General features: G+C 49.4%; 1 protein-coding gene across 1 annotated transcript; it reads left to right on the forward strand.

The window, feature by feature from the left end:
- On the forward strand, positions 1–7,551 carry LOC123456384 (coiled-coil and C2 domain-containing protein 1B-like). Its single transcript, XM_045139397.1, has 9 exons — positions 1–375; positions 460–576; positions 845–918; positions 1,004–1,062; positions 1,259–1,310; positions 2,359–2,458; positions 2,600–2,690; positions 3,967–3,987; positions 7,462–7,551. The coding sequence occupies exons 1-9, from the start codon at positions 29–31 to the stop codon at positions 7,549–7,551; spliced, it is 951 nt and encodes a 316-aa protein (XP_044995332.1). The 5' UTR covers positions 1–28.
- The last annotated feature ends 9,999 nt before the right edge of the window (positions 7,552–17,550 follow it).

Raw genomic sequence — 17,550 nt, forward strand, 5'->3', positions numbered from 1 at the left:
TTTTGGGGAACTGCTGTCCTCAGAAGAAATGTTAAGAGTGGAGGTGGAGCTGGGCATGGTGACACACACCTGTGACCTCAGCACTTGGAAGGCTGAGGCGAAAGAGTTGCCACACGGTCTCGACCAGCCTGGCTGTCCAGGGAGACTGTTTGGGAGGAAAGTGAGGCCGACGGGCGCTCAGCGCCATGCAGGAGGGTGGCAGGGGAGCCGCGGAGGGGCCGCAGAGGTCCGCTGCGAGCTTCGAGAAGTCAGCTTCGAGGGCCAGTCTCCTAAGCCCTGCTCCGGCTCTGGGGTCACTCTGGGCCCCTCTTTCCAGAAGTGCCTGCTCTTCTCCAAGCAGTTCATGCACCAGGGCAACGTGGCCGAGACTACTCGGTGAGTGCCAGGGCCGGGTTGGCACTGGTGAGGAGGGGAGAAGCCAAGCCTTGCCCCGCTGCCACGTGAAGCCCTTCCCGGCAGGTTTGAGAAACTCGCCCAGGACCGCAAGAAACAGCTGCAGATTCTCCAGCTGGCCCGGGCCCAGGGCCTCGACCCTCCCAGCCACCACTTTGAGGTGAAGACCTTCCAGACTGTGAGGTGCCAAGCCTAAGCGGGACGGGCGCTCCGCAGGGGTGGGGAAAGATGGGGAGCACTCCGGGAGGCTCTCCCGTCCTTAGTGAGGCTCCCCAGCGGTGTACGCACCAGGGCAGGGGCGCAGCAGGACATGGTGCCTATCGGCCAGCAGCTCAGAGCTGTGGCGGTGGGGACAGACTGGGCACTGCCCTCTGGGCCACCACTCAGCTGGGTAGGCGGGCAGTACCCAGGCACTCTCCTTCACTCTGCTCTCTCTCCTTGTGGGCCGTAGGATCTTCTCAGAGCTCAACAGCACGGAAATGCATCTGATCATCGTCCGGGCCATGAACCTCCCAGCCCCGCCAGGTAAGCCCAAAGGGGGCTCTTGCCCACGCGTGCCAGTGGTTGGGTGGCCACCAGGCTCCTCTGACCTGAGCCCTTCCTCTCCCAGGAGTGACCCCTGACGACTTGGACGCATTTGTGCGCTTTGAGTTTCACTACCCTAACTCGGTGAGGCTCTTGGGGTCGGCTCCTCTGCACCCCGGGACGCTGTGGTCAGGTTCTGCCCAGCCTGAGAAGCTGTCTGCAGGGGGGCTCGGGACCTCTGGCCCGTTCCCTTCGGGGGTACTTCCGTCACCGCCGCCCATGGGTCCTGCTCCTGCACACCTGTGATTTGTGCTATCTTGATTTCTTCCCACTGCTTTAGGACCAGGCTCAAAAGAGCAAAACGGCTGTGGTTAAGAACACAAACTCCCCAGGTGAGTGACCACCACGTCAGTCTCCTCGCTTGCTAAGCGGACAGCACCCTTCCAGGAGTCACATCTGTTGGCTTGCCCCATCCGAACCAGGAAACAAAGGGAGGTGTTGTTAACACGTGTTACGTAACTGAGAAAACTGAGGCTTGGGGCTAGTTGAGGTAAAGGGACTTGTCTAGGGCCTTCATATGAGAGCAGTGTTAAACATGGGGCTTGAAGCCTGGCATAGCGGCATATGCACGCCTTTCATCCCAGCAATCAAGACACAGTTAGGAGCATCGTCGTGATTTTAGTGCTACCCTGAGACTACACAGTGAATGCCAGGTCAGCCTGGGCTATAGTGAGACCCTAACTCAAAAAAAAAAAAAAAAAAAAAAAAAAAAAGAGAAAGAAAAAATGGGGCTTGAATGCTGGCCATGATGGTCCACACCTTTAATCCCAGCACTTGGGCAGCAGAGGTAGGAGGATCGCTGTGGTTTTGAGGCCACCCTGAGACTACATAGTGATTTCCAGGTCAGCCTGAGCTAGAGTGAGACCCTATCTCAACAACAACAACAAAAAAAAAAAAAAAAAAAAATATATATATATATATATATATATATATATATAAAATAAAAGTAGAGCTTGAATATGAGCATGGTGGTACATGCCTTTAATCCCAGCACTTGGGAGGCAGAGGTAGAAGGATCACTCTGAGTTCAAGGCCAGCCTGAGACTAGAGAGAGTCCAGGTCAGCCTGGCCTAGATTGAGACCCTGCCTAGAAAAAAGAAAAAAGAAAAAAAAAGACCCCTCCAAAAAAGAAATGAATGAACTTGAATTGAACCAAGAAATTCTTACTTCATGTTCCAAGTCATTTGTTACAATATTTCTCCCAGGATAATGAAACTTAAGGTCAGAAAGTACATGTTCCGCCCTCTGTTGGCAGTCATGTTGAATTGCAGGCATAGTGACCCAAAGAAGAAACTGGTCCTGGGCTTCCATTTCCACTAACCCAGGCGTTTCCTAGAAGCGAAGGCCCCCTCCCCGCTTACCTTCTCCCCCGTTTTGCAGAATTCGATCAAGTCTTCAAACTCAATATCAACCGAAACCACTGTGGTTTCCGGAGGGTGATCCAGAGCAAAGGACTCAAGTTTGAGATCCTCCACAAAGGGTGAGGCTCTGTCAGCCTCCTGGGCAGGGGGCGTGGTGAGGAAAGAATGGAAACTCTGACCCTGCTGCCTCTGCGTTGCCTTGCCCGGTTCAGTCCTGCCCCCTGTGCCCATCTAACCCCCGGCTACCTCTCGCCCCCCAGGTCCTTCTTCAAAAGTGACAAGCTGGTTGGTACATCACACCTGAGATTGGAGCGGCTAGAGAAGGTGTGTGAGATCAGAGAGATTCTGGAGGTAGGGCTCCGGGAGTGGCGAGAAAAGGGCTGGTGCCAGGCGTGGTGGCACACGCCTTTATGCCCAGCACTCGGGAGGCAGTGGTGGGAGGATTGCCGTGAGTTCGAGGCCAGCCTGGGCTACAGTGAGACCCTATCTCAATAAACCTTGAAAGAAAGAGAGAGAGACAGAGAGAGACGAAAGAGAGAGAAGAGCTAGTAAGCATGCAGTGCGACTCCCTTGCGGGCTCTCTGTAGTGTGCTGTGGCGAAGGTGGCATCTCCCGTCACAGACGGAAGAGCCTGGAGCTCTGAAGCAAGGACTGGTCCATGCGGCCCCACTGAGGGTGGATAAATCTCTCAGGCCTGTTGCGGTGCTGTTAAGTTGAATTTGCACTGAAGGGGTTCTAGTCCTGACTACCACAGTCAGTCTCTTCTCCCTGGGTCATGAGTGAAATGAGGGGTAGGCTCTGGTTTCCAGGGTGCCCCTTGAAGCCAGTGATTCTCAAGGGGTTGCCATGAGGATTGAGGGAAAACCAGGTAGAACTCTAGGTTTCATTTTTTCTTAAGTCTTAATCCAGGCTGACCTGGAATTCACTATGTAGTCTCAAACTGGCCTTGAACTTACATGATCCTCCTACCTCTGCCTCACCAGTGCTGGAATTAAAGGCATGCACCACCATGTCCTGCAGAGAGAAAGAGAGAGACAGAGAGAATGGGTATGCCAGGGCCTCCAGCCACTGCAAACAAACTCCAGATGCATGCACTACCTCGTGCGTCTGGCTTATGTGGGTCCTGGGGAATCTTATGCAGGTCATTGGGTTTTACAGGCAAGCACCTTAACTGCTGAGCCATGTCCGAGCTCTGGGTTTCTCAGTGCTTCAGTCAGAGCACTGTTGTTTGTCTAGATGCGTGTTTTCCTTTGTAAGAGTTAACTAACTTTGTAAGAATTAACTAGAGCCAGGCGTGGTGGCGCACGCCTTTAATCCCAGCACTCAGGAGGCAGAGGTAGGAGGATCGCCATCAGTTCGAGGCCACCCTGAGACTACATAGTGAATTCCACGTCAGCCTGGGCTAGAGGGAGACCCTACCTCAAAACAAAAGAACAAAAAAGAAAAAGATTTAATTAGATGAAGGCTCCCCACCAACTTTCGTTCTGCAGGAAGGAGGCAGCCTGTCCTTATAAAACCTTGCACATCAGGATGTCCCAGCTGCTCTTGTTCCTTTCCTGTGACCCTCGGGACCTGTGTCCCCAGTGCGTCCTGTTGGTTCTCAACTTCTCCTCTGTGGCTGTCCGAGGTCCTGAATGGAAGGAAGCCCGTGTGTGTGTGTGTGTGTGTGTGTGTGTGTGTGTGTAACTTTATGTCATGTTAACTAAGGAAAAACAAATTATACACACACACACACACACACATATATATATTTCTATTTCCCTTACTTAACATGACATAAAATTACACACATACACATATATATATATGTATATATATATATGTGTGTGTGTGTGTGTGTGTCTAATTTTATGTTCTGCTAACTAAGGGAAAAATAAAAGAAAAAAACTACATAGTTCAATGTAGTCGTTTTACATCATGGCAGGGCGATTGAACCGCAGCCACACCGTAGAGCGCCCCTGTTAAGCCCTAGGACCCATCGCTGTCTAAAAGCCAACCGAGGCCGGGCGTGGGGACGCAGCCTTCAATGCCAGCGCTCAGGAGGGCGAGGGAGGAGGAGCTGGGAGTTCGAGGCCAGCCTGCTTCAGCAGAAAGAAGCCCGAGCGCCGCAGCTGTGCGGTGCTGCTTGGAGCGCTCTGCCCTTGGCTGCCTGCCGCGAAAGCCCTCTTCTGTCCTAGAGGTCCTGGAGCCTTGTGTGCTGGACGTGAGCGGAGACGGAGGGAGGGACGGTGGCCACAGATTTCAGGTCAAAATTGCAGGGAAATACATTGCTTAGAAATACTCCCAGCTTACCCTCTATTTTGAAGCATTCAAAGTTCAGAAAAGTATTCAAGATTTTTCTGTGGAGGGGGGCTTGTTTTTCGAAGTAGGATCTCGCTGGAGCCCAGGTTGACCTAGAATTCACTCTGTAGTCTCAGGGTGGCCTCGAATTCACGATGATCCTCCTCCCTCTGCCTCCCGAGTGCTGGGATGAAAGGCGTGCGCCACCACGCCCGGCTTCATGACCATAAAATTTTTTTTCTTTTTTGGTTTTATGAGACAGGGCTTCACTCTGTACGTGCAGGCTATCATGGAAACTGCTGTGTATTCCAAGCTGCTGGGCTCGAACCTGTGGCAGCCCGCCCGCCTTGGCCTCTTGGGTGCTGCGATTACAGATATGAGTCGTCACGCCCAGCTCCCAGCACCTCCACAGACAGGGCGTCAGCAGTTACACGTGTGGGACAAGCAGTAATCTGGACGGAGAGGGCGGGTCACCTGCCTTCATGACCCAGGGGCTGGAGAGATGGCTTATAGGTTAAGGTGCTTGCCTGGGAAGCCTAAGGACTGAGGTCAATTCCCCAGTACCCATATAAACCAGCTGCACCAAGTGGCACATTTCTCTGGGGTTGGTTTGCAGTGGCCTGAAGCCCTGGTTCACCCATTCTCTCCCCTCCCCCCATCTTCTCCTTTCCCTCTCCCTCTCAAATGAATAAATGAAGTGACCCTGAGCAAAGAGGGTTGGCCAGAAGAGTTCTGGCCCTGCCTAGTTTTCCTCTTAGGATTTGCATCCTACTGATGCTTGCCGAAGGGGTGATCCCCTGGGGTTATCCTCAAATCGTAACTCCAGTTCCAGTTGCGCTGTTCCCCAGCTACGTCTATCGACAAGCCCTGCTAGAAATGTCCGTCGTCTAAGGCTTATGGGCTTTGCAGCCAGTTCGGGGTACCCCCAGGCGGGGGCTTGCTCTAGCCCAGGCTGACCTGGGGCTCGCTCTGTAGCCAAGGGTTGGCCTCAATCTCCAGGCGATCCTCCAACCTCGGCTGGGAATGAAGGCGTGCGCCGCTACGCCCGGCTCCGTTTCAGTCCCTCCTCACTGCTCTCTCTGCTCATGGAAAATCAACCTCGAGGCTGAAGAAATGCAGACAAAGCCGCCCACTGGATTTGGACTCTTAAAAGGGCGTCATTGTAACCAAGCAATGCATGGGGTGGGGGAGAGGCCCACAGAACCTCATCATGTCCTAAGATTTATCCACATACAGTGACCAAATGACTACTAAAGGGCAGCTGGGAAGGAGCCACAACCCAAATTACTTTGTAACTTTACACTCTCTTTGGCCTAATGGACCCATATTCTTCTGAATTAATGATCTGAATATGGGAGTAATTTGGACTGGAGGGATGGCTTAGTGGTTAAGGCATTTGCCTGCAAACCCAAAGGACTCAGGTCTGATTCCCCAGGACCCACGTTAGCCAGATGCACAAGGGGGCACACACATCTGGAGTTCATTTGCAGTAGCTTGAGGCCCTGGCGTGCCCATTCTCTCCCTCCCTCTCTGTCTCTGTCTCTCTCCCTCCCTCCCTCCCTCTTTCTGTCAAATAGATACATGAAGATAAAATATTTTAAACAAGGATACAGGAGGAATTTGTCTTAGAATGGGGAAGTTTGGCTCACAACGGGAAAATCTGAGTGACTTCCACATTACTATCCCTTTCACCCAGCGCCTGCCCCTGGGAAACCTGCATGGTGGGTCTCCACTTCTGAAGGTTTGTGTCCAAAGATTTGTGATTTGTGGCATCCCCTTAAAAATAAAATAAATAGATTTTTGCCCTTTAAGTAAGGTCAGCCACTTTGAGTTGGAAACTATGGGGCTGGGACTGGCAGATCCAGGAGGCACTGTACCTGGTACAGGCCCGTCCCCAGGTTAACCAGCGTCGTACCCGTGCTCCAGAGCAGTCACTGGAGCTGAGGTGCACAGCATCCTAACCCTTGTCCCTCTGCATGTAGCCCTCCAGACACTCCTAGCTGCTGTTGATTGGAGCCGTAGTGAGACAGACACCACTACCGTCACAAACGTGTTAGCTCCTGAAGCAACATTGAAAAGATGGGTTGTGGGCTGGAGCGATGGCTTCATGGTCAAGGCGTTTGCCTGCAATGATAAAGGACCCCAGTTCGATTCCCCAGGACCCATGTAAGCCAGCTGCACAAGGTGGCGCATGCGTCTGGAGTTGGTTTGCAGTGGCTGAAGACCCCGAGCTCCTGTTCTCTTCCTCTTCCTCTCTCTGCTTCTTTCTCTCGCTCTCTCAGATAAATAAATTAAAAAAGAAAAAAAGTTTGTTTTTTTTCAAGTACAGGATTTAAAACAAAATAAATAAAAGATGGGCTGCTAGAAAATCAGTATAAATTGGGTGTCAGGTGACCACAGAGAATGCACTTAATGGGGACCCACCAGCAGGAACCAGTTTAGGTGGGAGAAACAGGAGATGGGCACTGCCACACAGTCCAATGTCTCCACCAGGCTGAAAGCCAAGACTGAGGGCGAGCACTGGGCACAGCGGTGTGCCCACGTAACCCCAGCGTTTGGGAGGTGGAGGCAGGAGGATGGGGTTCAAGGACATCCTCGGTTACACAGGGAGTTCGAGGTTCACCTGGGCTACGTGAGGTAGGCAAAGAAAAAACAAATGGAGAAACTGCATTGCCTAGCATTTGAGAAGCATACAGTATTTATTTTTTGTTTGTTTGTTTTTGGTTTTTGAGGTAGGGCCTCACTGTAGCCCAGGATGACCTGGGATTCACTATGGAGTCTCAGCAGGTGGGTTCTTGGGGGAGGGCTCAGGGGTGTCATAGCCGGATGTGGCCCCTGCCAGATCCTGCCTCACTTCTGGCTGCTGCTGTCCCCTGCTGTGGCAGAGGCGACGTCCAGCCTCTGCTCACCCCTGCTTCCCCTGCCACCGTGAAGCTGCCCCCCAAGACTGTGAGGCACAGCGAACCCTTTCCCCCCATCAGCTGCTTTACTCCAGCACCGACAAGGTCACCACAGCCCGGACAGAGATCTCCCGGAGGCCTGAGAGCCAAGCCCACTGGACATGGGGCAGAGCACACACACTCTTCCTCCTCCCTGAATGGGCACTGATCGGGCCAATGTTTCTTTATTCCTCCTGACCATTGATGGCGGGTCTGGGCTAGTCACCTCATGTGTTAAGGTCTGTTTCCCGGGAACATAAGTGAGGCACGTGGAGAAATATGGACAGGCAGAAATAACCTAACTTTTGGCCAGTCATGGTGGCGCACACCTTTAATCCCAGCACTGGAGACGCTGAGGTAGGAGGATCACAGTGAGCTTGAGGCCAGCCTGGGACTTCAGTGAGTGCCACGTCAGCCTGAGCTAGGGTGAGACCCTACCTCCAAAGGGGCTGGGAGAAGGAGCCAGGCGTGGTGGTGCACACCTTTGATCCCAGCACTTGGGAGGCAGAGGTGGGTTCAAGGCCACCCTGAGATTACATAGTGAATTCCAGGTCAGCCTGGGCTCTAGTGAAACCCTACCCAAAGAAATGGGAAACCAAAGTAAACAAAAAAAGGGGGATGCTGAGAGGATGGCTAAGAGGTTAAAGGCACTTGCTTGTCAAGGCTGAAAGCCTGGGTTTGATTTCCCAGTACCCACATGAATATACAACGTGGCACATGAGTCTGGAGTTGGTTTGCATCAGCAAGAGACCCTGGTATGCCCATTCTCTCTTCTCTCTCTCTCCCCCAGGAATACATAAAAACTAAAAAAATACACACCCAGAGAGAGAGAGAGAGAGAGAGAGAGAGAGAGAGAGAGAGAGAGAGAGAGAGAGACAGACAGAAAGAATGGGCACAGCAGGGCTTCTAGCCACGGCATCTGAACTCCAGACACATGTCACTTTGTGCATCTGACTTTACATGGGTCCTGGGGAATTGAACCTGCACTGTCAGGCATTGCCAGCTAGCGCCATAACCACTGAGCAATATCCCCAGCCTATATTGTTTTCTTTATGGAGAGGGGAGGGGTTCTTTTGGGGTTTTTGAGGAAGGGTCTTGCTCTCTAGCCCAGGCTGACCTGGAATTCACTGTGTAGTCTCAGGGTAGCCTCGAACTCATGGTGATCCACCTACCTCTGCCTCCTGAGTGCTGGGATTAAAGGTGTGCGCCACCATGCCTGGCTTGTTATGTATCTTTTAAAAATATTTCCATTGGCTGGAGAGATGGTTTAGCAGTTAAGGCTCTAGCCTGCAAAGCCTAAGAACTGGTATTCACATCTCCAGGTCCCATGTCCCAGATGCACAGTGACGCAAGCACACAGTGTTGCACAAGCCCCCAAGGGGTGCAGGCGTCTGGAGTTTGTTCACAGCAGGCTAGTTCTGGCTTGCCCATTCTCTCTCTCAAAAATAAGAATAAGCTGTGCATGGAGGCAGAGGTAGGAGGACTGCCGTGAGTTCGAGGCCAAACTGAGACTCCACAGTGAAGTCCTGGTCAGCCTGGGCTATAGTGAGATACTACCTCGAAAAACCAATCATAATAATAATAAATAAAATAAATAAGAATAAAAGAAATATTTGCTTGCAAGCAGAGAAAGAAGGGGGAGAACTCCATAGGCATAAAACACTTTGTCCATACGTGGATACCGGGAAATGTAATCTGGGCTGCCTGGTTTTGCAAGCAAGTGCCTTTAACTATGGAGCCATCTCCCTAGCCAAGGAAAATCTTTTTAAGCACAGGCAGCTGCATAGGCTGATCAGCAGAAGCTTGCTCTAACTGAATTAAGAAAACATTCAGCCGGGCGTGGTGGCGCATGCCTTTTATCCCAGCACTCGGGAGGCAGAGGTAGGTGGATCTCTGCTCAGAGTTCAAGGCCACCCTGAAACTACACAGTGAATTCCAGGTCAGCGTGAATGGAGCAAGACCCTACCTCGAAAACCCAAAACAAACAAACAAACACGAGGAAAGGCTGCCCTTGGTTCCAAGAGCCCCGGGAAGGGGCACGGGTGGCAATATTGCACTTCGAGGAGGCCCCAGAACAACTCGGGTCAGAGGTTCTGGAGAACGCAGCTCTGGGCTGCACCAGGAGAACGGAACGAACGGAGCACCTCCCGAGGCCAGCGTGCAGCGCTTCCTCACCTGGTCTGAGTCGAGGGTCACCCGCAGTCCCAGCTTCGTCATTCCGTCTTCCTTCAGCAGCTTCAGGTGGGGACACAGAGCGAGGCAGAAGGCCTTGGCCACGTGTTGCTGTTTTGAATACTTTCAATAACATACTTTCAATATGAATAGGAAAAAAAAATAATCTCTTTAACAAACATGCTGGGATAACTGAATTTCCATGTGCAAAAGAAAGATGTTTGACCTTTAGCCATAGTGTATACAAGAATGAACTCAAAATGGACCCAGGTCTCTTTTTGCATTTATTTTATTTTATAAATTTTTTTGTTTATTTTTATTTATTTGAGAGAGACAGAGAGAGAAAGAGTGAGAGAGGGAGAGAGAGAGAGAGAATGGGCGCGCCAGGGCCTCCAGCCACTGCAAACGAACTCCAGACGCGTGCGCCCCCTTGTGCATCGGGCTAACGTGGGTCCTGAGGAATCGAGCCTCGAACCGGGGTCCTTAGGCTTCACAGGCAAGCGCTTAACTGCTAAACCATCTCTCCAGCCCCAGGAGTCCCCTGCAGACCCCACAGTGAGAAGAAAGGTGGTTCCTTGCTGTGCTGACAGCTGGGAAATTCTCCCGTTTCTGCCTCTCATCTTGCTGTCAGCATACTGGATTACAGAACCTCATATTGGCTTCTGGCTTTTTGTGGGGTGGGGGAGTCTGGGGTTTGAACATGGGTACTTGGGTTTGAGCAGTGAGCACTTTACACACGGAGCCATCTCCCCAGACCAAAGTATCTTATTTCCTTGTAAAAAATTATCAATGGGGCTGGAGAGATGGCTTAGCGGTTAAGCGCTTTCCTGCGAAGCCTAAGGACCCTGGTTCGAGGCTCGATTCCCTAGGACCCACGTTAGCCAGATGCACAAGGGTTCATTTGCAGTGGCTGGAGGCCCTGGCATGCCCATTCTCTCTCTTTCTCTGCTGCTCTCAAAAAAAAAAAATATATATATATATATATATATATATATATATATATATCAAAAGGAGGGCTGGAGCCGGGCGTGGTGGCGCACGCCTTTAATCCCAGCACTTGGGAGGCAGAGGTAGGAGGATCGCTGTGAGTTCGAGGCCACCGAGACTCCATAGTGAATTCCAGGTCAGCCTGGGCTAGAGTGAAACCCTACCTCGAAAAACCAAAAAAAAAAAAAAAAAGGCTGTAGAGATGGCTTAGTGATCAAGCTCTTGCTTGTGAAGCCTTTGGATCCCGATTCGTGACTCATTTCCCCAGGACCCATGTAAGCCAGATGCCCAAGGTGCCACATGCATCTAGAGTTCGTTTGCAGTGGCTGGAGGCCTTGGTGCACCCATTCTCTCTCTTTCTGCCTCTTTCTCCCTTTGTCACTCTTAAATAAACAAACAAAAATATTAAAAAGAGAAAGAGATAGGGAGAAGGGCTGGAGACATGGTTTAGTGGTTAAGATGCTTGCCTGCAAAGCCTAACAACTGGGGTTTGATTCCCCAATAAAGCCAGACGCAGTGGCCAATGCATCTCGAGTTCATTGACAGCGGATGGAGGCCCTGGCATGCCCATTCTCTCTCCCTCTTCCTCCCTTTGTCTTGTATCTCTCTCTGCTTGAAAATTAAAAAAAAAATTACATCAAGTGTAATGTGGCAAGGTGTAGTGGCACACACCTCTAATGCCAGTACTTAGAAGGCAGAGGTAGAAGGACTACTGAGAGTTCGAGACCAGCCTGAGACTCCATAGTGAATTCCAGGTCAGCTGAATTAAAAAACAAAAGTCATGTGAATAGCCGCCTTCGTTTTTTTTTTTTTTTTTTTTTTTTCATGAGGTAGGGTCTCACTCTAGCTCAGGCTGACCTGGAATTCACTATGGAGTCTCAGGGTGCCCTCGAACTCACGGGCAATACTTCTACCTCTGCCTCCGAGTGCTGGGGTTAAAGGCCAGCGCCACCACGCCCGGCTTTTTTTTTTTTTTTTTTTTTTAAGTACTTTATTTATTTGAGAGTGACAGACAGAGAATGGGCCCAGTAGGGCCTTCAGCCACTACAAACTCCAGACGTGCAAGGTCGCATATATCCACTAGGTGGCGCACGCTTCTGCCGTGTGATTGCAGTGGCTGGAATCCCTGGCCTCTCATTCTCTCTTGTTCTCTCATTTAAAAAAAAAAAAAAAAAAAAAAAAGTAATGGCCTGTTTAGCTGGGTGTGGTGGCACATGCCTGTAATTGGAGTACGTGGAGGCAGGAAGGTCAGGAGTTCAAGGCCAGCCAGGCTCAGAGCTACATAGTACATTTGAGGCCAGGCTGGGCTACATGAGACCCTGTCTCGAAACAATAACAACAAAAAGCTGTGTTGAACAAGAAGTTTACAACGTTTCCCTTACTTTTACCTCATTTCTGGATTTTAGCATTCCTGTGTTCAACCAGAGCACATGTGTACACATACACACACTCAAAACCAAGTAAACCACCAGTTTTTCTTCTACTCTCTCTCTCTTGGCTAGTCCCTATCTCGAAAAACAAAACAAAAAATTAATTTATGTCAGGTGTGGTGGTGCACCCCTTTAATCCCCGCACGTGGGAGGCAGTGTTAGAAGGCCTGCTGCGAGTTCGAGGCCACCTTGAAAAACCAAAGGAAAAAAAACCTACTTATTTGAGAGAGAATGGGCACACCACAGCGTCCTGCCACTGGAAGCTAACTTCACATGCATGCACCCCTTTATGCATCTGGCCTTACATGGATACTGGCGCATCCAACCCAGGCTGGCAGGATTTACAAGAAAGTGCCTTTAATCAGTGAGCCATCTCTCCAGCCCTGGATAACCTTTTCGATTTGTACCATACAAATGAGAGAGACACGACTCAGAAGTGACTTCCTCCGTTCAAATGTGCTGGAATTCGTGGAGTTATTTGAAGCCGGACTTATTCACTGCAAAGGGCTTCCCTCCACAGTACACTGCAGCACCCATTGCCCTGAGCTGTCTCTACCCAAAGGGGAGTATGGAACAGGCTGGTGGTCCAAAGGAGCCTTGACTGAATCAGACACTCGAGTAAAACTCAGAGGCTCAAATGCTTAAAGGACAACTTTCTTTCACTGACCAATTCCTGTTTACATCGTTAGAACTGCTATTTCTAAGCCAGGCGTGGTGGTGCACGCACCTTCAATCCCAGCACTGGGGGGTGGGGCCAGAGGTAGGAGGATTGCCGTGAGTTCGAAGCCAACCTGAGACTTCAGAGTGATTTACAAGTCAGCCTGAGCTAGAGTGAAACACTTACCTTGGAAAAACAAGAACAAACTAAAAAAAAAAAAAAAACAACAAAACAAAAAAAACACCTGCCAGGCATGGTGGCGCAAGCCTTTAATCCCAGCACAGCACTTGGGAGGCAGAGGTAGGAGGATCGCCATGAGTTCTAGGCCACTTTGAGACTACATAATGAATTCCAGGTCAGCCTGGGCTACAGTGGAAAACCAAAAAACAAAACAAACAAAAAAAACCAACCAAATAAACAAATAAAACCCCTCATATTTCTAGTCTCTAGCCTGAGGTGTTTCCATTGTACAATACATCTCATTCTGCTTCCTATGTAATCCCTATGAAAACACATCATGGGTTCTCTCCAATGTCAGGTTGTTTCTCAACACTTCCTTACTGGAACCAGAGGATGGCAGTGTGAGTCATCATGACTAGAATCTTAATGATACTAATTATGCTGAGGAAATACTCTCCTAGGTTATTACTCAGCCAGATTTGACTTGTACGAAGCACTGCATTCACACTGTGAGTGGTGCCCGCCCTCAGCTCCTCCCTGCGCTGTGGGAGGAGGTGTGCCAATTCGAGGTGTGCCAGGTGGCATGGAAATTTAGTGTCACACAGAACTGGGTGGGAATTTTAGCTTTGCTGTTGGCAGTCACCCTGGAGAATCTTGGTTTCCTTATTTCTTTTGGTTTTTCGAGGTCGTATCTCACTGTAGCCCAAGCTGACCTGGAATGCAGTATGTGATCTCAGGATGGCCTCGAACTCATGATGATCCTCGTACCTCTGCCTCCCAAATGCTGGGATTAAAGAGGGGCACCACCACGCCTGGCTTTTGGTTTCTTGAGATTCATCAATGTGTGGGGAACTCGCCCTTCCTCTTTCCCCACAAGCCTACACTCCCTCTGCTCTGTGTCTCCCTGTCTGGCAGCAAAGACCAAGTCACTGAAGCTAGAAATCGGTCATTCTCCATTTTTCTTTTCTTTTTTTTAATTTTTTTTGTTTTTATTTTTACTTATTTGAGAGCCACAGACAGAGAAAGAGGCAGAGAGAGAGAGGGGAGAGTGGGCGTGCCAGGGCTTCCAGCCACTGCAAACAAACTCCAGATGTGTGCGCCCCTTGTGCATCTGGCTAATGTGGGTCCTGAGGAACTGAGCCTTGAACCGGGGTCCTTAGGCTTCACAGGCAAGTGCTTAACCGCTAAGCCATCTCTCCAGCCCATTCTCCATTTTTCTTTTTCACATGGTTCTGTGATTTTACTGCCCATATCCTCTTGCAGCTTTTGACATTTTTATTTATTTATTTATTTGAGAGAAAGAGAGAGAGAGAAAGAGACAGAGAGACAATGGGCGAGCCAGGGCCTCCAGCCACTGCAAAGGAACTCCAGACGCGTGCGCTGCCTTGTGCATCTGGCTTACGTTTGTCCTGGAGAGTTGAACTGGAATCCACTGGCTTTGCAGGTCTAGGTGAGCTTCCCTGGTTTAAATGATCTGATATTTTTGTACACTAGGTAATTTTCAGGATTCTCAACTCATACACAGTATTATTGGTGGCATCCTCTACAGTTCTAATTTGTTTTGTTTTTTCAGGCTGACCTCCAACTCATGGCGATCCTCCTACCTCTGCCTCCTGAGTGCTGGGATTAAAGGCATGTGGCACCATGCCTAGGCTGACACTATCTCTTTTTAAATTTGTTTCTTATATTTTTGGGCTGGAGGGATGGCTTAGTGGTTAAGGCATTTGCCTGCAAAACCAAAGGACCCAGGTTCAATTCCCCAGGACCCATGTTGGCCAGATGCACAAGGGTGTGCACATGTCTGGTGATCGTTTGCAGTGGGTGCAGCCCCTGGCACAGCCATTCTCTCTCTCCCCCTTTTTTTTGTCAACAAATACGTAAAAATAAAATACTTTAAAAAATCTTCTTTATTTATTTGAGAATGACGTGGGGGGGAGAGGAGAGAGAGAGGGAGGGAGGGAGGGGGAAAGAGGGTGTGTGTGTGTGTGTGTGTGTGTGTGTGTGAATGGGCACACCAGGGCCTCCAGACACTGCAAACAAACTTCAGATGCATGTGCCACCTTGTGCATCTGGCTTATGTGGGTTCTAAGGAATCAAACTGAGGACTTTCAGCAGGCAAGCACCTTAACTGCTAAGCCATCTCTCCAGTCTCCCCCGCCCCCCCCGCATTCTTTGCTTTGGTTTCTTGAGGTAGGGTCTTGCTGTAGCCCAGGCTGACCTGGAATTCATGACGTAGTCTCAGGCTGACCCCAAACTCACAGTGATCCTCCTACCTGTGCCTCCAGAGCGCTGGGATTAAAGGTGTGCGCCACCATGCCCGGCTCCTGCTACCCTTTTGAGATATGGTTTGTCTTGCTGCTACTGCTTATGAGTTTCTGGAACCAAGTCTGTCTTGTTCCAAAGCCTTTTTCATTATATAGTCTTGAGATTGTCCTGTCTATCATTATTATATAAGGTTTGACAGAACGGCATTGGCAGAGGGATACTGATGTCATGGAGGTAATCCTTTGAAAGAGGAATTTGGTAGTTATCTATAAAAACTACATTGGAGTCTCTGGTTGTGGGGGCGCATGCCTTTAATCCCAGCACTGGGGAGGCATAAGTAGGAGGATAACCATAGTTCAAGGCCACCCTGAGACTAGAGAGTGAATTTTAGCCTGGGCTAGAGTGAGATCCTACATTGAAAAAAAAAAAAGTTAAAACTAAGGAAACATCTTAATTATTAAAACAATAGCAGTGAGCCCATTATATGTTATATAGTTTATTTTAATGAAGAGTAACTATTATTTTCCTAAATAAAAACACAGTGTGAGAAGTGGCACTGTTCATATTTTTGCAAATCTCCTTCAAGTCAGAAAAATTTAATAGGGTGTGGTGGTACATGCCTTTAATCCCAGCTCTGGGGGTTGAGAGGGGAGCAGAGGTAGGAGGATAGCTGTGAGTTCAAGGCCACTCTGAGACTACATTGTTAATTCCAGGTCAGCCTGGGCTGGACTGAGACCCTATGTCAAAAAACCAGAAAAGTAAATAAATAAATAAAATGAATAGAGATTTATAATAGCAGGAAAACATGGGAGAGAGATTTCTGGTGAGGAAAAGCCAAAGCAATGGAATGAAAGTGCAGTAGAAGACAAAGGGACTATAAGTGAACTTGGGGCTGGGGCGATCGTTCAGCTGGTTAAAGCGCCTGCCTCACAACACATGAGGACCTGAGTTTGATTCCCAGAACACATACAAAGTGGAGTGTGGTGGCAAGTACATGTAATCCCAGAGCTGGGGAGCCAGAGAAAGGTGGAGCCCTGGAGCTCAATGGCCAGTTAGTCTGACCCAACTGACCAGCTCCAGGCCAAGGAGAGACTATCTCAAAACAGAGGTACCTCAGCTGGGCGTGGTGGCGCACGCCTTTAATTCCAGTACTAGGGAGGCAGAGGTAGGAGGATCACCATGAGTTCGAGCCACCCTGAGAATACATAGTGAATTCCAGGTCAGCTTGGGATAGAGTGAGACCCCACCTTGAAAACCAAATAAATAAAAAGGGGGTAGAATAGTGATTTTTTTTTTCTTTTTGGTATATGTTGTTGAAATGAGGCTCAGGACTATGTGGCAATGGCACACTTGGGACTGTATAGGAACAGCTTCCATTAATGGGAACTGCTGGATTGTATCTCAGTGGTTATTTGTACATTTTCTGAAGACCTTATGCAATTTTTTCACTATGATCTATTATTATTATTAGGCCATAATCTAAGGTAAGACTGCTTTATAATACGTCCATACAGAAAAGCACACTGGTTTTAGGTGGCTGTCTGCTATACAACAGAAAGACAAAGAATCCAGTGAATTAGGCTGGGTTATTCAGATGTTATATAAATCCATTAGTGAAATTTACGATAATGGCACCCAAACCAGGGATGATGACTTTTTGATTTTTTAAAAAACATTTTATTTTTATTTATTTGAGAAAGAGAGAGAGAGAACGGGGAGCCTGGGCCTCCAGCCACTACAAACGACCTCCAGATGCATGCGCCCCCATGTGCATCTGGCAAATGTAGTTCCTGGAGAATGGTGCAGACATATGCGCGCGCGCGCGCGCACACACACACACACACGCGCGCGCGCGCGCGCACACACACACACAGAGAGAGAGAGAGAGAGAGAGAGAGAGAGAGAGAAGGGAGGGAGGAGGAGGAGGAGGAGGAGGAGGAGGAGGGGAGGAGGAGGAGGAAGAGGGAGGGAGGGAGGGGGAGAGAGAGAGAGAGGGAGAGAGAGAAAGAAAACAAAAAAGATGGTTACAATATTAAGAAAGATTGAGGGCTAAAGAGATGGCTTAGCAGTTAAGAGCTTGCCTGTGAAGCCTAAGGACCCCGGTTCGAGGCTCGATTCCCCAGGACCCACATAATCCAGATGTACAAAGTGGTGCATGCATCTGGAATTTGTCTGCAGTGGCTGTGCTCATTCTCTATCTGTCTCTCTCACTCTGTCACTCTCAAATAAATAAGTAAAAATAAAAACTCTAAAAAAAAAAAAAAGATTGTGTTAAAGGTTTTCTTGAATTAACAAAAATT

Source organism: Jaculus jaculus, chromosome 21, assembly GCF_020740685.1.
Source record: "Jaculus jaculus isolate mJacJac1 chromosome 21, mJacJac1.mat.Y.cur, whole genome shotgun sequence".
In the NCBI taxonomy this organism is placed as follows: Eukaryota; Metazoa; Chordata; class Mammalia; order Rodentia; family Dipodidae; genus Jaculus; species Jaculus jaculus.